This window comes from Nerophis lumbriciformis, linkage group LG27 (genome assembly GCF_033978685.3).
Source record: "Nerophis lumbriciformis linkage group LG27, RoL_Nlum_v2.1, whole genome shotgun sequence".
Lineage (NCBI taxonomy): Eukaryota > Metazoa > Chordata > Actinopteri > Syngnathiformes > Syngnathidae > Nerophis > Nerophis lumbriciformis.
This window is the reverse complement of record NC_084574.2, coordinates 37536363-37557500: the sequence shown is the minus strand read 5'-3', so window position 1 is coordinate 37557500 and position 21138 is coordinate 37536363. Positions and strand designations below refer to the sequence as shown.

General features: G+C 41.9%; 1 protein-coding gene across 2 annotated transcripts in view; it reads left to right on the top strand.

Moving 5' to 3' along the window:
• The window catches only part of ctnna2 (catenin (cadherin-associated protein), alpha 2), a 974853-nt gene that overhangs the window by 112342 nt on the left and 841373 nt on the right, over nucleotides 1-21138 (top strand). For both annotated transcript variants that reach the window (XM_061988021.2, XM_061988025.2), the window contains exons 5-6: nucleotides 1952-2071; nucleotides 7113-7379. In XM_061988021.2, coding sequence (XP_061844005.1) covers nucleotides 1952-2071; nucleotides 7113-7379 — 387 coding nt within the window. The remainder of the gene's footprint in view (nucleotides 1-1951; nucleotides 2072-7112; nucleotides 7380-21138) is intronic.

Here is a 21138-nt window from a genome sequence, read left to right as displayed (position 1 = left end):
TTTTCACAATACCCCACAGATTTTCTATGGGGCTAAGGTCAGGGGAGTTGGCGGGCCAATTTAGAACAGAAATACCATGGTCCGTAAACCAGGCACGGGTAGATTTTGCGCTGTGTGCAGGCGCCAAGTCCTGTTGGAACTTGAAATCTCCATCTCCATAGAGCAGGTCAGCAGCAGGAAGCATGAAGTGCTCTATAACTTGCTGGTAGATGGCTGCGTTGACCCTGGATCTCAGGAAACAGAGTGGACCGACACCAGCAGATGACATGGCACCCCAAACCATCACTGATGGTGGAAACCTTACACTAGACTTCAGGCAACGTGGATCCTGTGCCTCTCCTGTCTTCCTCCAGACTCTGGGACCTCGATTTCCAAAGGAAATGCAAAATTTGCTTTCGTCAGAAAACATGACTTTGGACCACTCAGCAGCAGTCCAGACTCCATGCCACGCCGCATTAACGCAGTAATTGAGGCAAAAGGAGCTCCAACCAAGTATTGAGTATTGCACATGCTCATATTTTTCATTTTCATACTTTTCAGTTGGCCAACATTTCTAAAAATCCCTTTTTTGTATTAGCCTTAAGTAATATTCTAATTTTGTGACACACGGAATTTTGGATTTTCATTTGTTGCCACTTCAAATCATCAAAATTAAATGAAATAAACATTTGAATGCATCAGTCTTTGTGCAATGAATAAATATAATGTACAAGTTACACCTTTTGAATGCAATTACTGAAATAAATCAAGTTTTTCAAAATATTCTAATTCACTGGCTTTTACCTGTATATATACTCTATTAGCCACAACACAACCAGGCTTATATTTAATATGCCTTAAATTAATCCCGCATAACAAACACCTCCCCCCTCCCGTCCATATAACCCGCCAATACAACTCAAACACCTGCACAACACACTCAATCCCACAGCCCAAAGTACCGTTCACCTCCCCAAATTTCATACAGCACATATATTTCCCCAAAGTCCCCAAAGTTACTTACGTGACATGCACAAAGGGGCACACACGTACGGGCAAGCGATCAAATGTTTGGAAGCCGCAGCTGCATGCGTACTCACGGTACCGCGTCTGCGTATCCAACTCAAAGCCCTCCTGGTAAGAGTCTCTGTTGTCCCAGTTCTCCACAGGCCAATGGTAAAGCTTGACTGTCATCTTCCGGGAATGTAAACAATGAAACACCGGCTGTGTTTGTGTTGCTGCAGCCGCCCGCAATACACCGCTTCCCACCTACAGCTTTCTACTTTGCCGTCTCCATTGTTCGTTGAACAAATTGCAAAAGATTCACCAACACAGATGTCCAAAATACTGTGGAATTTTGCGATGAAAACAGACGACTTAATAGCTGGCCACCATGCTGTCCCAAAATGTCCTCCACAATCCGTGACGTCACGCGCTGACGTCATCATACCGAGACGTTTTCAGCAGGATATTTTGCGCGAAATTTAAAATTGCACTTTAGTAAGCTAACCCGGCCGTATTGGCATGTGTTGCAATGTTAAGATTTCATCATTGATATATAAACTATCAGACTGCGTGGTCGGTAGTAGTGGGTTTCAGCAGGCCTTTAAGAGTGTGAGAAGAGCAGCAGAACCCTCGTCATCAAAGACCTCTTCAAAGTTGTCGCTCGCTTCTCTCTTTGCCATTACGTCTTGTGCAGCTCTTTCACTAGGAGTCCACAATCACAATGTACCCGCATAATGGACCTTGATTGCTATATCTACGCCCTTTAAAGTGCACACTTTAACAGCTATTGCCTTTTTTTTTTTCTTTTTCTTTTTTCTTTAACCCGCTTGCAATTTCACCCTGGCAGGAAATCACTTTTATTCATTTGGTCAAATAAATGTTGATGCCATTCAAATACATTGTTAAAGTTGCACAATGTTGTGGGCGCCATTATGAGTGTGTGTGTGTGTGTGTGTGTGTGTGACAGGTGGAGGAGGCCCTGGAGGGAGTGAAGAACGCCACCAACGAGCAAGACCTGGCCAACCGCTTCAAAGAGTTTGGGAAGGAGATGGTGAAGCTTAATTATGTAGCAGCCCGGAGACAGCAGGTACTCTTCCTGGTCTGGATCTTGCTCTTTCACTCAACCTAAACCTCTCCTGACTTCTTGGCAACATTCATACACAATTGATTTGATTTCAGCAGCACAGTCTCATTAACACTCACAAAACACCATTGTGAGGGCGGGGCCGCCTTTAACGGCATTAGAATCAGAATCAGAATCAGCTTTATTGTCATTACGCAAGGTAACGAGATTGAGGCCATTCCATACAGTGAGATGTGTGCATGCTAGAAAAACAATGTGCAAATATATAAAAATGTAAAAAATGTAGAAGTGCAATGAATATGGTGTGAAATGAATATATACATGAAAAAACAAAACAAAAACAGGGTGGTTGGTGGAATGGGTTATTGCACCGAAGAGAAGGCAGTTATGAGGGACAATGGGGCAGTCCGTTCAGGATGGTTATGGCCCTGGGGAAGAAGCTGTTCTTTAGTCTGTTTGTTTTGGTTTTAATGCACCTGTAGCGCTTCCCAGAGGGCAGCAGGTGGAACAGGTCAGAGCCAGGGAGAGCCAACAGAATACAATGATGTGCAAATCCTTTTCAACTTATATTCAATTGAATAGACTGCAAAGACAAGATATTTCATGTTCACACTGAGAAACTTTCTTATTTTGGAAATAATTATGAACTTAGAATTTAATGGCAGCAACACATTGCAAAAAAGTTGTCAGAGGGGCATTTTTACCAGTGTGTTACATGGCCTTTCCTTTAAACAACACTCAGTAAAGGTTTGGGAACTGAGGAGACACATTTTTGAAGTGGAATTCTTTCCCATTCTTGCTTGATGTACAGCTTAAGTTGTTCAACAGTCTCCCATCTCATATTTTAGCCTTCACACATTTTCAATGTCTGGACTACAGGCGGGCCAGTCTAGTACCCGCACTCTTTTACTATGAAGCCACGATGTTGCAACACGTGGCTTGGCATTGTCTTGCTGAAATAAGCAGGGGCGTCCATGATAACGTTGCTTGGATGGCAACATAGGTTGCTCCAAAAGCTGTATGTACCTTTCAGCATTAATGGTGCCTTCACAGATGTGTAAGTTACCCATGTCTTGGCCACTAATACACCCCCATACCATCACAGTTGCTGACTTTTCAACTCTGTGTCTTGAACAGTCCGGAGGGTTCTTTTCCTCTTTGATCCAGAGGACATGACGTCCACAGTTTCCAAAAACAATTTGAAATGTGGACTCGTCAGACCACAGAACACTTTTCCACTTTGCATCAGTCCATCTTAGATGAGCTCGGGCCCAGCGAAGCCGGCAGCGTTTCTGGGTGTTGTTGATAAATGGCTTTGGCTTTGCATAGTAGTGTTTTAACTTGCACTTACAGATGTAGCAACCCACTGTAGTTACTGACAGTGGTTTTCTGAAGTGTTCCTGAGCCCATGTGGTGATATCCTTTACATACTGATGTGGCTTTTTTGATGCAGTACCGCCTGAGGGATCCAAGGTGTGTAATATCATCGCTTACCTGGCAGTGATTTCTCCAGATTCTCTGAACCTTTTGATGATATCACGGAGCGTAGATGGTGAAATCCCTAAATTCCTTGCAATAGCTGCTTGAGAAATGTTGTTCTTAAACAATTTGCTCAGGCATTTGTTGACGAAGTGGTGACCCTCGCCCCGTCCTTGTTTGTGAATGACTGAGCATTTCATGGAAGCTGCTTTTATACCCAATCATGGCACCCACCTGTGCCCAATTAGCCTGTTCACCTGTGGGATGTTCCAAATAAGTCTTTGATAAGCATTCCTCAACTTTCTCAGTCTTTTTTGCCACTTGTGCCAGCCTGTTTGTTAACAAAACAATTAGCTTATGTGTGGTTTAATAATGTAACAATGGGTGAAAACAAACAAGTGAGGGAGATTATATATTTGTGGGTGTATATTATATATTTGTGGGTGTATATTATATATTTTTGTGTGTATATTATATATTTGTGGGTGTATATTATATATTCGTGGGTGTATATTATATATTTGTGGGTGTATATTATATATTTGTGGGTGTATATAATATATTTTTGGTTGTTCATAAACAACCTGACAGTCCCTGCAGGATTTCGCAGGCCTTTTTTGTAATTGTCGCACCCTAAAATGCCAAAATTTGTGGCAGATTTTTCAGAAAGTTGCAAAGTTTTAAACCTTATTTTTTTTAAACACCATTGACAACTTGTGGGTTTATGAATTTGTCATCAATGTTTTTCATGTTCCACCCAAAAAGCGTAGGATTTCAACAAAAATCCTGAATTGATGTCTTACTCACTTTATACTGCACAGACTTAAATGTAAACACTAGATGGCAGTACAGAGCACATACGCAGAGCTCATTGTCAATCTACTGTACTGTTCTAATAATAGTAGAAATGAATGATAATTACTTCCTTATTGTCTGTCGTCCACAAGTTGGAGACATTCTCCATGTATGTTTTATGCTTTTTAAACATTTATTTGTGTTCCAACACATTTACGCCCGAGCGTTAAGAGCATTTGTGTTCTGTTGAGAGCCATCTACAAAACAAATATTTTGATAGTAAATGAGTGACCATCACACCTCAACATCTCGGTCATGTAAGCACCGCCTCTTTGCTAAGTCAGCATTGAGAAGGAAAATATTGTTCAAATATCTTCCGACATGGATAAATAAAGGTAAGTAGAGATATAAATGCATGCAAACTAGGAAGTTAACATGAAGGTGTGTTGCTAAATGTTTATATACTACATTACCCAGAAGGCTTAGCGCCGTAGACAGGGAAAGTAGGTCTGTGGGAGGACGACAATTTTGCGGTTGGATCAACCGAGAGTTGGTATATTGTCACAAGACATTGATACAACGTTGATTATACGTACATGTCCTTTAGAACGGGCTTTGAAACAATGTTGCTAAATAGTTGTATTTGTGCATTGAGACAACGTTGATGTCTAACGATGGATCAACGTTGTTCGATGGCATATCTCAATAGTCCCAACCTGACATTGAATAAACGTCGACAAAAAGCACGTTGTTTCAACGTTGTATTTACGTTGTAGAATATTGTTTGGGAAATGACCACATTTCAATGTTCAATCAACATCAGAACCCAACATTGATTAAGTGTTGTCAAAAAGCATGTTGTTTCAATGTTGTATTTGTGTTGTAGAATATTGGTTGGGAAATGACCAAAATTCAATGGTCAAATCAACATCAGAACCCAACATTGAATACAAATCGTCAAAAAGCATGTTGGTTCAACGTTGTACAAACCCCGTTTCCATATGAGTTGGGAAATTGTGTTAGATGTAAATATAAACGGAATACAATGATTTGCAAATCATTTTCAACCCATATTCAGTTGAATATGCTACAAAGACAACATATTTGATGTTCAAACTCATAAACATTTTTTTTTTGCAAATCATTAACTTTAGAATTTGATGCCAGCAACACGTGACAAAGAAGTTGGGAAAGGTGGCAATAAATACTGATAAAGTTGAGGAATGCTCATCAAACACTTATTTGGAACATCCCACAGGTGAACAGGCTAATTGGGAACAGGTGGGTGCCATGATTGGGTATAAAAGTAGATTCCATGAAATGCTCAGTCATTCACAAACAAGGATGGGGCGAGGGTCACCACTTTGTCAACAAATGCGTGAGCAAATTGTTGAACAGTTTAAGAAAAACCTTTCTCAACCAGCTATTGCAAGGAATTTAGGGATTTCACCATCTATGGTCCGTAATATCATCAAAGGGTTCAGAGAATCTGGAAAAATCACTGCACGTAAGCAGCTAAGCCCGTGACCTTCGATCCCTCAGGCTGTACTGCATCAACAAGCGACATCAGTGTGTAAAGGATATCACCACATGGGCTCAGGAACACTTCAGAAACCCACTGTCAGTAACTACAGTTGGTCGCTACATCTGTAAGTGCAAGTTAAAACTCTCCTATGCAAGGCGAAAACCGTTTATCAACAACACCCAGAAACGCCGTCGACTTCGCTGGGCCTGAGCTCATCTAAGATGGACTGATACAAAGTGGAAAAGTGTTCTGTGGTCTGACGAGTGCACATTTCAAATTGTTTTTGGAAACTGTGGACGTCGTGTCCTCTGGACCAAAGAGGAAAAGAACCATCCGGATTGTTATAGGCGCAAAGTTGAAAAGCCAGCATCTGTGATAGTATGGGGGTGTATTAGTGCCCAAGACATGGGTAACTTACACATCTGTGAAGGCGCCATTAATGCTGAAAGGTGCATACAGGTTTTGGAGCAACATATGTTGCCATCCAAGCAACGTTATCATGGACGCCCCTGCTTATTTCAGCAAGACAATGCCAAGCCACAACTTAAGCTGTACATCAAGCAAGAATGGGAAAGAATTCCACCTGAGAAGCTTAAAAAATGTGTCTCCTCAGTTCCCAAACGTTTACTGAGTGTTGTTAAAAGGAAAGGCCATGTAACACAGTGGTGAACATGCCCTTTCCCAACTACTTTGGCACGTGTTGCAGCCATGAAATTCTAAGTTAATTATTATTTGCAAAAAAAATAAAGTTTATGAGTTTGAACATCAAATATGTTGTCTTTGTAGTGCATTCAATTGAATATGGGTTGAAAAGGATTTGCAAATCATTGTATTCCGTTTATATTTACATCCAACACAATTTCCCAACTCATATGGAAACAGGGTTTGTATTTATGTTGTAGAATATTGGTTGGGAAATGACCACAATTCAATGTTCAAATCAACATCAGAACCCAACATTGATTAAACGTTCTCAAAAAGCCTGTTGTTTCAATTTGTGTTGTAGAATATTGGTTGGGAAATCACCGAATTTCAATGTTTAAATCAACGTCAGAACCCGACATTGATTAAACGTTGTCAAAAAGCATGTTGTTTCAACGTTATGTTTGAGTTGCTCAAAATATGCGAGGTGGTCGTGGGCACTTAGACAAAGTTGCGAGGTGGTGCATAAGGGACGCCATGTTGCCGTAGTAACACCATAAAGAGTACATTTGTCCTATGAAAGTATCTGTGCTCACTCTTCAGGAGCTGAAGGACCCGCAGTGTCGGGACGAGATGGCGGCCGCACGCGGCGCTCTGAAGAAGAACGCCACCATGCTGTACACCGCCTCGCAGGCCTTCCTGCGCCACCCGGACGTGGCGGCCACGCGCGCCAACCGGGACTACGTGTTCAAGCAGGTGCAGGAGGCCATCGGGGGCATCTCCAGCGCCTCCCAGGCCACCTCGCCTACTGATGACAAGCAAAGCCACGCTGGCATCGGGGAACTGGCGGCCGCCCTCAATGAGTTTGACGTGAGTCCACCGCTTCCTTTTATGCACGCCATCAATGACATCATTGATATACTCAGGACTCAAAATGAGTTAAGTATTGAGGTTCGTTTGTGTCTTTATTACCAACGCTTTTTGTTGACATTGAATTTATGTTTTTTGTATTTCAATTTGAATCAAATTATGCTGACATTTTCATAAACATTTTTTTTTAGCAAAATGCGTGTTTAAGAATTCAGTGGACAAAAATTCAGTGTAAAAAAAATCACTGTACGATTTTTTTTTTTAATACAAATTCTGAGCTGTGTCAGTCAAAAGTGCAGATTGTAACCCTTGGAATCACTTCTATAGTTTGAAAATATGCAGCAGGTCGCATTGAAATGTTAATTATGTTAAATGAAGCCCAGGTAGCCCAGCTAAATGCCTTTTTTATGCTGTTTTGCAAGACCCGTGTCACGTGACCTCAAACTTGACACCTCATTGGCTGCTTCTGAACTGTCTTCATTTACCGGAAGTGAGACTTGCTTTTTGAAGCAGTGCTGAATTTTTTTTTACACTGAATTTTGTTTCACTGATTTTTTTTACACTGATTTTTCTTACACTGATTTTTTTTACACTTAATTTTTTTTACACATATTTTTCTTACACTGATGTTTTTACACTGAATTTTTTCAGCACTGAATTTTTTTTACACTGACATTTTTTTTACACTGAAATTTTTTTTACTGATTTTTTTACACTGCCTTTTTTGCACTTAATTTTTTTAGCACCGAATTTTTTTTACAGATTTTTCTTACACTGATTTTTTTTCACTGAATTTTTTTACACTGACATTTTTTTTACACTGAATTTTTTTTTTACACTGAATTTTTTTTCCAGATTTTTTTACACTGCCTTTTTTATATACTTAATTTTTTACACAGATTTTTTTTTACACTTAATTTTTTCAGCACTGAATTAGTTTTTTACAGATTTTTCTCACACTGATTTTTTTTCACAGAATTTTTTCAGCACTGAATTTTTTTACACTGATTTTTATTACACTGAAATTTTTTTCAGCACTGAATTTTTTTTTACAGATTTTTCTCACTGATTTGTTTTCACAGAATTTTTTAAGCTCTGAATTATTTTTACACTAATTTTTCTTAAACTGATTTTTTTTACACTGAATTATTTCAGCACTGATTTTTTTTTTTACTCTGAATTTTTATACAATTAATTTTTAAACACGCAATTTCGTTGGCACATTTTCTTTCCCAATGAAATTGTCAGCATAATTTAATTCCGTTCACAAAATTCAAACGCAAAAATTCAGTGTCAAAAAAGGTTTTGTGATAAAGACACAAATCAACCTCCATGGTTGTGGGGCTTTTGAAATGCTTTATGAAGGTCTACTTCATGAGTCACATCCTTAAACTTTCCAACTGAATGACCCAGTGAGGAATCTAACAAGCAGACTGAGATCTTTGTTCAAAGGAACATCACTTATTTGCCACTGAACAAGCATGAGATGGCAGGCATGTGTTTAAAGCTGAGAAACCAGAGTGGTTTGTTGTTTACATATCCATCATGGAGGCGTCATTATCAGGTGCAGCTGAAGCTTTTTTTTTCAGCATGTGCTAGCTTCCCTGCAGAGTCACACATGGAAACAAATGCCAGCCTTCTACTTTATACAAGACCATCACAAAAATAATTTCAAGTATTGTTGAACTTTGAATGTTCTTATTTTCCATGTGCATAGTTGTGATGCTGCAATAGTGACCCTTTGCTGCCACCTAGTGTCTTTACATTGCCAATGCAGCACAAGGAAGGCCTTTTCTTATATTATTATATCATATTTTGTCCTTATATTCCCATGTCTTATATTATTACTTATCTATCCTTATAAGTAATAAGATATATACAGTCGTGGAATTAACACATTGTGATGCCCCGCTGGATGCATTAAACAATGTAACAAGGTTTTCCAAAATATATCAACTCAAGTTATGGAAAAAAATGCCAACATGGCACTGCCATATTTATTATTGAAGTCACAAAGTGCATTATTTTTTTTAACATGCCTCAAAACAGCAGCTTGGAATTTGGGACATGCTCTCCCTGAGAAAGCATGAGGAGGTGGAGGTGGGCGAGGGGGGTCGGGGCTGAGTTGGGGGGGGGGGGCAGGCCCGGCCCTAACCAATCTGGCGCCCTAGGCAAGATTTTAGGTGGCGCCCCCCACATCGGCAGTGAAGTGTACAGGTAAAAGCCAGTAAATTAGAATATTTTGAAAAACTTGATTTATTTCAGTAATTGCATTCAAAAGGTGTAACTTGTACATTATATTTATTCATTGCACACAGACTGATGCATTCAAATGTTTATTTCATTTAATTTTGATGATTTGAAGTGGCAACAAATGAAAATCCAAAATTCCGTGTGTCACAAAATTAGAATATTACTTAAGGCTAATACAAAAAAGGGATTTTTAGAAATGTTGGCCAACTGAAAAGTATGAAAATGAAAAATATGAGCATGTACAATACTTAATACTTGGTTGGAGCTCCTTTTGCCTCAATTACTGCGTTAATGCGGCGTGGCATGGAGTCGATGAGTTTCTGGCACTGCTCAGGTGTTATGAGAGCCCAGGTTGCTCTGATAGTGGCCTTCAACTCTTCTACGTTTTTGGGTCTGGCATTCTGCATCTTCCTTTTCACAATACCCCACAGATTTTCTATGGGGCTAAGGTCAGGGGAGTTGGCGGGCCAATTTAGAACAGAAATACCATGGTCCGTAAACCAGGCACGGGTAGATTTTGCGCTGTGTGCAGGCGCCAAGTCCTGTTGGAACTTGAAATCTCCATCTCCATAGAGCAGGTCAGCAGCAGGAAGCATGAAGTGCTCTAAAACTTGCTGGTAGACGGCTGCGTTGACCCTGGATCTCAGGAAACAGAGTGGACCGACACCAGCAGATGACATGGCACCCCAAACCATCACCCAACCATGCAAATTTTGCATTTCCTTTGGAAATCGAGGTCCCAGAGTCTGGAGGAAGACAGGAGAGGCACAGGATCCACGTTGCCTGAAGTCTAGTGTAAAGTTTCCACCATCAGTGATGGTTTGGGGTGCCATGTCATCTGCTGGTGTCAATCAAGTTTTTCAAAATATTCTAATTTACTGGCTTTTACCTGTATATACTCACAAGAAACCGAATAGCTTTGTCTTTGACCTTTTTTTTTTACTTACAACTATACTTAATATATAAAGGGGTGGAAAAGTGACTATTACCTGCAGGGCAAACATTAGCTAACCAGAAGGCAATAACAATGTAAACAAAAAACACCTGCTTAAAAGATCTAATACAAATGTCCCTGAGGAATGTAAGGTGGGAGTACTGTAATTACCTAACGTTACATTATTATTTTCCATAACAATTTAGCCCCCTCCACAATATTAACCCGACGTTAAAACAGAACTCGCTATTTATTGATTAGCAATTGCAGAATCATGTAACATTAGCTTAATGCTAAAAAGCCAGGTTACTATCACATTCTGTAACAGACAAATAATTTCGTGTAGGCCAACGTTACCTACCTGCTACCTCTGTCTTTTCTCGTTTGTCCTCCTTTTCTTTTCTCTTTTTTCTTCCCTGGGCACCTGACAGTTTTGGCCGTTTTGACATCTTGTGTTGATTTTTTGATGTGGTGACGTCCAAAAAGAGTCATGATACCGGAAGGGAGGAGGCGCACCGTGCGGGGGGGGCGTAATGTTGTAACAAATAATATTTCTATTAAATAGGCTTTATTTTGCATTTTAATTAACGTGGGATTATTTTTTGTATTTAGAAATAATAGTACCAACTTTCTTTTTTTTTTTCTCCAACATTTGTGACACTGGCGTGGCGCCCCCTGATGGACGGCGCCCTTAGCATTTGCCTATACGGCCTATGCCACGGGCCGGCCCTGGGGGAGGGGGTAGCGGGGGGTATATATTGTAGCGTCCCGGAAGAGTTAGTACTGCAAGGGGTTCTGGGTATTTGTTCTGTTGTGTTTATGTTGTGTTATGGTGCGGATGTTCTCCCGAAATGTGTTTGTCATTCTTGTTTGGTGTAGGTTCACAGTGTGGCGCATATTTGTAACAGTGTTCAAGTTGTTTATACGGCCACCCTCAGTGTGACCTGTATGGCTGTTGACCAAGTATGCCTTGCATTCACTTGTGTGTGTGAAAAGCCGTAGATATTATGTGACTGGGCCGGCACGCAAAGGCAGTGCTTTTAAGGTTTATTGGCGCTCTGTACTACTCCCTACGTCCATGTACACAGCGGCGTTTTAAGAAGTCATACATTTTACTTTTTGAAACCGATATTACATTTTAAAGCATTTATCGGCCAATAATATTGGCAGTCCGATATTATCGGACATCTCTAGTTCTGAACAAACATTGCCGATGAATGCATTTTGTTGCAGATCCTCTCTGGCTGACACTGTGTTTATTCTTAGTCCCCTGGCTGACAATCAGCTACCACATTTACCGTCTTATAGAGAGTGCACCGGTCTATAAGCCCCGCCCAATACATCTTAGAAGAAAAAAACAACATGTTTTCCATATATAAGTCGCACCGGACTATAAGCCGCAGATATATACGTTGTGAAATGAGTTATTTACTCAGAAATATTCTGTAAATATTTATTTACATGCCTTAATTGCTGTCTGTAACACGGCAGTAAAACGGCTGATCAAACAAAACAGAAGTCATCGCCACTAGCTAGCTCTCTAATCAGCTAAACAGACTCAATAACGGTGACGTTTTGGTGAATTTACTGAGGAATTAGTGAAACTGAATAAATAAAACAAGAATGCCATTGTAAGTTAATAATACTAACACAGACACTCGTAAACTTGTTCGCATATTTGCTAATGCTAACGACGCTAGAGTCATGACATCACGATAGCATGAAAACACTCCTACAGACGTCACACATGGGACGGTTTAGTAAGTAAGAATTGTTTTAGTTATATTGTAAAACTTACTAACGTTGCTAGAAGTGATGACTGTAGAAACGCTATGGATGGCTACAAGACTGAATGGCAAAACGGTTAAAACCGGTTCAAACAAAACAAAACAAAGAATACTACTAATAAATGTAAGGACACTGCAGTGAGAAAATTCGTCCAAAAGATGGCGCCATACCACAAACAACAAAACTCACTCCAAGTGTTTTTGCTTGTTTTTGTTTTTAAAAAAAGTTTTTTTATATAATTGTTTTTATCATTGATGTTAGTGAAGAAAAATCCACAAATTATCCGCTCCATTTTATAAGCCGCAGAGTTTAGGAAAAAAGTTGCGGCTTATAGACCGGAATTTACGGTACTCAAGCGTCTACATACACAGTGTGGAGCCGCTCCTCTGAGCCAATAATAATCCACTACATCATCGCCAATATACACATTTAGCATCTTAGCTATTATTATCACCGGAGGATGAGGCTTATTATATGACAGAGGGAACAAGGAAGTAGTTTAAATATGAGCTTGATATATTTGGAGGTTGTGCTTGTAATTGTTCAAACTACAAAATTCCCACGGAAAGTTTGATGGGCCTGCTATCTGTGCCCTGGACCTCTGGCCGGGGGTCGTCGGAAGCATCCGTGCTTTGAAGATGGTGCCGAGTTTTCCGAATCCGTGAGTTCTAAGTGTAACTGTACACAATGAGCAACAGAGCTAGCCTTCCTTCTGATGACCATCCAGCCAAAACCAAAAATAGGACATAACATTTTTTTTAGCCAGGGTGAAAGTAGACACGTGTGTGAACAAAATGAGACGTTAAGCACCGAGCTGGGTGAAAGTATGGCTGAGCTACAAGAGGAGGTACCGTATTTTCCGCACCATAAGGCGCCCTGGGTTATAAGCCGCGCCTTCAATGAACGGCATATTTCAAAACTTTGTCCACCTATAAGCCGCCCCGTGTTGTAAGCCGCATCTAACTGCGCTAAAGGAATGTCAAAAAAACAGTCAGATAGGTCAGTCAAACTTTAATAATATATTAAAAACCAGCGTGATGTGGGCGCGCATGGAGTCGTATATCAACATGGACGGAGCTGCGTGAAAAAAGCCACCCGGCCTCTTCGCGTAAACTTACCTTAACCACTCGCTCATCTTTTCTTCATCCATCCATCCCTTCGAGTTAGCTTTTATGATGACGCCGGCTGGAAAGGTCTCTTTTGGCAAGGTCTTCCTTTTGAATATCACCATGGGTGGAAGTTTCTGGCCATTAGCATGGCAAGCTAGAACCACAGTGAAGGATGACTTCTCATTCCCTGTGGTGCGAATATTCACCGTACGTGCTCCCGTTGTATCCACAGTGCGGTTCACAGGAATATCAAAAGTCAGTGGAACCTCGTCCATGTTGATAATGTTCTCTGGCCGGATCTTTTTTTCAGCTATCTTGTTTTTACAATATGCACGGAAAGTAGCCAGCTTTTCTTGAAAGTCTTTAGGCAGTTGCTGTGAAATAGTAGTCCGTGTGCGGATGGAGAGATTGCGTCTTTTCATGAACCGGAAACCTGTCGCTTAGTAGGAGCCATTTTGTGGTCTTTACAGATGTAAACACACAAAGGAAATGAAACGTAATATCCGCGCGCTTCTTCTTCTTCTACGGGGGCGGGTGGTTGCTTACAGTAGAAGAAGAAGCGCTTCCTCTTCTACGGGGGCGGGTGCTTACCTTGGCGGTTGCTTGCGTAGAAGAAGAAGCGCTTCCTCTTCTACGGGGAAAAAAGATGGCGGCTGTTTACCGTAGTTGCGAGACCTAAACTTTATGAAAATGAATCTTAATATTAATCCATATATAAAGCGCACCGGGTTATAAGCCGCACTGTCAGCTTTTGAGTAAATTTGTGGTTTTTAGGTGCGGCTAATAGTGCGGAAAATACGGTAATCTGGTCTTTTTGGCGTTTGTCTCAAAGCAATCGTCCATTGAAAGGGTATGTACCCATTAAATTGGCCCATTTAAAAAAAAAAAAAAAAAAAAATTGTGAATAGCGTCGCCATGGTAACACAAAGTGTTCCCAACTTAAAGTACCGCTGTCAGCGTGAGCGAGACCTCTCCGATGGTGTAACATATGTGGGGGTTCGTTGGCCGCTTTGTCTCGTATTATTCGTAAGAGAAACGTGCGGAACTATAATAATACAAGTTGAGGTATGAGCAATAATAATATGGGCTGCTTGCATTGCAGCAGGCCCATTATAAAGATAAATACTAAAATATCTGCTTGACTTAGGATTTCAAAGCAAGTAATCCAACAAACATTTTACAGTAAAATTTCTTTACAATAAAATCCACTTTCAATATATAGTGATAATAAACTATAAAAACACAACAATCGTAGATTTTACAGTATAATATTCTAGCATGAATTTTTCCATCAAAAAATAGTAGTAACGTTTGTCCATGCTATTTATTTATTTATTTATATATATCAGAGTTTTTTTATTGCCATTGTTTGAGAACGGGTTCACAAACTAGGAATTTTACTTGGTGCAATTGTGCAACATAAATAATAAACAGATTTGGTACTAAGATGAGCTGTAACTGAGCTATCAGATCTTGTTATTGTTCATGTGCCTGATGGCCGAGGGGAAAAAACTGTTCAGGTGGCGGAAGGTGTGGGTCTGGATGGACCGTAGTCTCCTGCCTGCGGGGAGAGGGGAGAATAGTTTGTGTCCAGGGTGAGAAGAATCAGCTGTGATCCGACCCACACGCCTCCTGGTCCTGGCGGAGAACAGGTCCTGGAGGGATGGGAGCTTGCAGCCAATCACCTTCTCAGCAGCACGTACCATGCGCTGCAGTTGATGCTTGTCCCGGACTGTGGCGCCGGGGAACCACACAGTGATGGAGGAGGTGAGGATGGACTCGATGATTGCTGAGTAGAACTGCACCAGCATCTTGGTCGGCACCTTCAGTTTTTTCAGCTGCCGCAGGAAGTACATCCTCTGCTGGGCCTTCTTGATGAGGGAGCTGATGGTCGGCTCCCACTTGAGGTCTTGGGTGATGGTGGTGCCCAAGAAACGGATGGAGTCCACAATGGAGACGGGGGTGGGAGAGTCAATCAGGGTGAGGGGGGATGGTGGAGCTTTGACTTTCCTGAAGTCCAAGATCATCTCCACTGTTTTCTGGGCATTCAGCTCCAGGTTGTTGAGGCTGCACCAGGACGCCAGCCGGTCCACCTCTCTCCTGTAGGCGGACTCGTCGCCATCCGAGATGAGCCCAATGAGGGTAGTGTCATCCGCAAACTTGAGCAGTTTTACGGACTGGTGACTGGAGGTGCAGCAGTTAGTATACAGGGAGAAGAGCCAGGGGGAAAGTACACAGCCCTGAGGAGTACTAGTGTTCGTGGTTCGACGAACACTAGTTCCCCAGCCGCATGTGCTGTCTTCGGTCCGTCAGGAAGTCATTGATCCAACTGCAGAGGGAGTCGGGCACGCTGAGCTGGTAGAGCTTGTCTCGTAGCAGTCCAGGGAGGATGGTGTTGAAGGCAGAGCTGAAGTCCACAAATAGGATCCTGGCGTAGGTTCCTGGGGAGTCCAGATGCTCCAGGATGAAGTGGAGGGCCAGGTTCACTGCATCATCCACAGACCTGTTGGCTCTGTAGGCGAACTGCAGTGGGTTCAGGAGGGGGGGCGGTGATGTCCTTGAGGTGGGGTAGGACCAAGCGCTCAAAGGACTTCATTACCACAGATGTCAGCGCCACCGGCCTGTAGTCATTAAGTCCTGTGATCCGTGCTTTCTTGGGGACAGGGACGAGGTGGGGGTCTTAAAACAGGACAGCACGCGGCATAGCTTCAGAGAGCTGTTAAAAATGTCAGTGAAGACAGGAGCCAGCTGATCCGCACAGTGTCTCAAGGTGGAGGGGGAGACACCATCAGGCCCAGGGGCCTTCCGCGTGTTCAGCTTCAAGAACTGCCGGAGTACATCCTCCTCTCGGATAGAGAGGGCCTTTGATGAAGTCCTATGATGTCCTTGGAGTCCTTTAATGTCCTTGGAGTCCTTTAAGTCCTTTAAAGTAGTACTGGAGTTGGTGGGTGATGGTGGGGGGGACCAGAGCTTTGATGAGCTTTGATGTTCGTGACGACAGTAATGTGTGTTGAGGTCCTGAGCGAGAGTCCGGTCATTCAGGGCCTGGGGGGCTTTGGGCTTATAGTTTGTAAGGGCCCTTAATCCTCTTCACACGGCTGAAGAGTCATTGGAGCTGAACTGTTCCTGTAGACGGTTGGAGTACACAGATTTAGCTTTCTCCACTTCCCTGTTGAAGTGGTACTCCGCTTCTCTGTAGGTACTCTGGTCCCCGCTCCTCCACGCAGTGTCCTTTTTCTTGCGCAGCTGTCGGAGCTTGGGTGTGAACCAGGGCTTGTCGTTGTTATAACAAGCCTCATTGAACTGTATGTAGGGCTGGGCGATATGGCCTTTTTTTTAATATCGCGATATTTTAAGGCCACATCGCGATACACGATATATATCTCGATATTTTGCCTTAGCCTTGAATGAACACTTGATGCATATAATCACAGCAGTATGATGATTCTATGTGTCTACATTAAAACATTCTTCTTCATACTGCATTAATATATGCTACTTTTAAACTTTCATGCAGAGAAGGAAATCACAACTAAAAAAAAAAAAAAAAAAAAAAATCTAAATTTTTTTCATATGGTGTTGATCTGGAAATGTTTGCCTCTGCATTTTGATGGTGTGGGCGTGTGGCACCGAACGGAGATGTTGAAACTGACATGCGGAGTAAGCACTGTTTATTCTCTAGCTAGTGTGTGTGTGACAATCATTGGTACTTTGACTTGACAGGTGACTTTTCAAATGATGCTACATATTAGCAGTAATGCTACTTTTTATAGCAACGCTTTCTCCCCACACTTTACAATTTACGATTGTCTGTTCTACATATTCCCACTTGAAGCCAAACCACCGCCAGACGATGGACCCTGTGCTGTTTTTTGGCGGAATTAATTATTCCTTCATTTGTTACCAGATTCGCACCTTCTTTCTCTCGTATTACCGCTAGCATCACAGCTAACGTTAGCCATGCTGCTACCTCTCACGTGAGGGCGTATACGTATGTGACGTATGTCGTGACAGTATGTGACGTGTGTAGAAGCTGCGCTTGTCTGTCTGTGAGAAGTAGACACAGGAAAGAGCAAGAAGAGCCTGTAGTGTAATGCCAGCAGCTAAAAGCAACTGCGTGAGAACGTATACTCGAATATCACGATATAGTCATTTTCTATATCGCACAGAGACAAACCCGCGATATATCGCGCATATCGATATATCGCCCAGCCCTAACTGTATGTATAATAATAATAATAATACCTGGGATTTATATAGCGCTTTTCTAAGTACCCAAAGTCGCTTTACATGTAGAACCCATCATTCATTCACACCTGGTGGTAGTAAGCTACTTTCATAGCCACAGCTGCCCTGGGGTAGACTGACGGAAGCGTGGCTGCAATTTGCGCCAACGGCCCCTCCGACCACCACCTATCATTCATCATTCAATTCACCGGTGTGAGTGGCACTGGGGGCAAAGGGTGAAGTGTCCCGCCCAAGGACACAACGGCAGCGATTTTTGTATGGTAAGAGGCGGGGAGCGAACCTGCAACCCTCAGGTTTCTGGCACGGTTGCTCTACCCACTATGCCATGCCGCTCCATGTATGAGGTCACAGTGTCCATATACCGTATTTTCCGCACCATAAGGCGCCCTGGGTTATAAGCCGCGCCTTCAATGAACGGCATATTTCAAAACTTTGTCCACCTATAAGCCGCCCCGTGTTATAAGCCGCATCTAACTGCGCTAAAGGAATGTCAAAAAAACAGTCAGATAGGTCAGTCAAACTTTAATAATATATTAAAAACCAGCGTGATGTGGGCGCGCATGGAGTCGTATATCAACATGGACGGAGCTGCGTGAAAAAAGCCACCCGGCCTCTTCGCGTAAACTTACGTTAACCACTCGCTCATCTTTTCTTCATCCATCCATCCTTTCGAGTTAGCTTTTATGATGACGCCGGCTGGAAAGGTCTCTTTTGGCAAGGTCTTCCTTTTGAATATCACCATGGGTGGAAGTTTCTGGCCATTAGCATGGCAAGCTAGAACCACAGTGAAGGATGACTTCTCATTCCCTGTGGTGCGAATATTCACCGTACGTGCTCCCGTTGTATCCACAGTGCGGTTCACAGGAATATCAAAAGTCAGTGGAACCTCGTCCATGTTGATAATGTTCTCTGGCCGGATCTTTTTTTCAGCTATCTTGTTTTTACAATATGCACGGAAAGTAGCCAGCTTTTCTTGAAAGTCTTTAGGCAGTTGCTGTGAAATAGTAGTCCGTGTGCGGATGGAGAGATTGCGTCTTGGAAACCTGTCGCTTAGTAGGAGCCATTTTGTGGTCTTTACAGATGTAAACACACAAAGGAAATGAAACGTAATATCCGCGCGCTTCTTCTTCTTCTACGCGGGCGGGTGGTTGCTTACAGTAGAAGAAGAAGCGCTTCCTGTTCTATGGGGGCGGGTGCTTACCTTGGCGGTTGCTTGCGTAGAAGAAGAAGCACTTCCTCTTCTACGGGGAAAAAAGATGGCAGCTGTTTACCGTAGTTGCGAGACCGAAACTTTATGAAAATGAATCTTAATATTAATCCATATATAAAGCGCACCGGGTTATAAGCCGCTTTGTCAGCTTTTGAGTAAATTTGTGGTTTTTAGGTGCGGCTAATAGTGCGGAAAATACGGTATGTATATATATGCTGTAAAAAAACAAAACAAAAAAAAAACCCTGCAAATATTGCGGTAAAATTGTGGCGACTGAGCTGCCAGTTTTTAACAGTACTATGTGAAGGTTTTGTTTTGTACAGCGTACATAAAAAAAGACATAATGATCAAATGCGTAGATAATTATACACATGTTTTATATATACACAATATAGTTAAAAGCGTCCCTCTGAGGGCCACCATAAGTGCGATGTGGCCCTCAATGAAAAGGGTCATTGTCTTCCAGTATGTGAGCATTGAACAAGCATCTTCTCCCTCTTGCTGCAGCGCATGAGCGCCCCTCGGTGGTCACGTGTGCACATTTCAAGTCCGCTCCTAACAGAGACTAAAACCCTTACCTTGCCGGAGTCGAGCATTTTTTTGGAAGACAAAAACTGCACCGTCCATACTTTTTGTCCCCTTCTTGAAGAAGGTCACTACATTAACTCTTTTTAAAAAAAAAAAAAAGAAAAAAAAAAGAAAGTAAAACCCCACGACTTTCAGAGGAGCAAAAGAGCTGCATAATTTGATGCGCTTGACAGGCAGACAGGCAGCAATTAAATGAGACAAATTGCCCTTTACTGAGCCCTCTGTGCCCGCGTGTAGCACCAGCATGTTTAATTCTGACTTACACCGGAGACATGACACACACATGCTCTTAGAATAGTAATCACCTGATGGAGACCAGGCACGTACATCTACACCTACATACCCCATTTTCCAGACCGTAGGGCACACCGGATTATAAGGCGCACTGCCCATGAATGCTCTATTTATTGTCTTTTTTTATGTCCTGCCTAAAGTATTTAGCCACCTGCCTTGACTCACATATGATGCAAATCAACTGCTATAGCTGGAGTCTTTGAATGTATAACTGTAAAAATTGAAGTAGAAAACTCCCCAAAAATAAATGTCAGTTGTGTTTATAGAACGCCTGGATCATGTCTATACACATTCAATCAAAAATTGGATTGTTTGTAGGGATGATACTCGAAACCGGTTTTCCTGGTTGTTCGATTAAAAAAAGAACCGAATCCCTTTTTGAGAACCGGTACCCGTTATCGAGACCACTATAGTAAAGAAAAAGAGTTGGTTCTTTATTCGAATCCCTCGGAACGAATCCCGTCCCGACCAGAAATGCTCCGTGTGACATCACAAGAAATGACGTCACGTAGCTCAGTCATTAGGCGCAGACAGGGAAAGCAGGAAAAACAATGGACCGGAAAAAGCGCTCCAAGGTGTAATAAAATTCAAAACAAAAAGGTATAATCCAATGAATAACTTTACTGAGAGATTTGAGCAGGGTACAAACTAGGGATGTCCCGATCCAGGTTTTTGCACTTTCGATCCGATACCGATAGTTTTTGCATTTCCGATCCGATACCGATACTGACCGATACCGATACTGGCCTATCCGAGCATGTATTAAAGTTTAAAGTTATTTAGCCTACTTAGTTATCAGAATCATGTTGAAAAGGGTTTTAGTACTCTTGATAACAACTAGCCAGCTGAATTAGGGGAGTTTGAATAATACACAATGGTTGGTAACAAGAAACTGACCTGTTTATTCAAGGATAAACACAAAATAGACAAAATTATACATGACAAACAGAAATGGCATCATTGAACTAGGGCTGGGCGATATGGCCTTTTTTTAATATTGCGATATTTTAAGGCCATATTGCGATACGCAATATATATCTCGATATTTTGCCGTAGCCTTGAATGAACACTTGATGCATATAATCACAGCAGTATGATGATTCTATGTGTTTTGATTGATTGATTGAGACTTTTATTAGTAGGTTGCACAGTGAAGTACATATTCCGAACAATTGACCACTAAATGGTAACACCCCAATAAGTTTTTCAACTTGTTTAAGTCGGCGTCCACTTAAATTGATTCATGATACAGATATATACTATCAGACAGAGGTGTGGACTCGAGTCACATGACTTGGACTCGAGTCAGACTCGAGTCATGAATTTGATGACTTT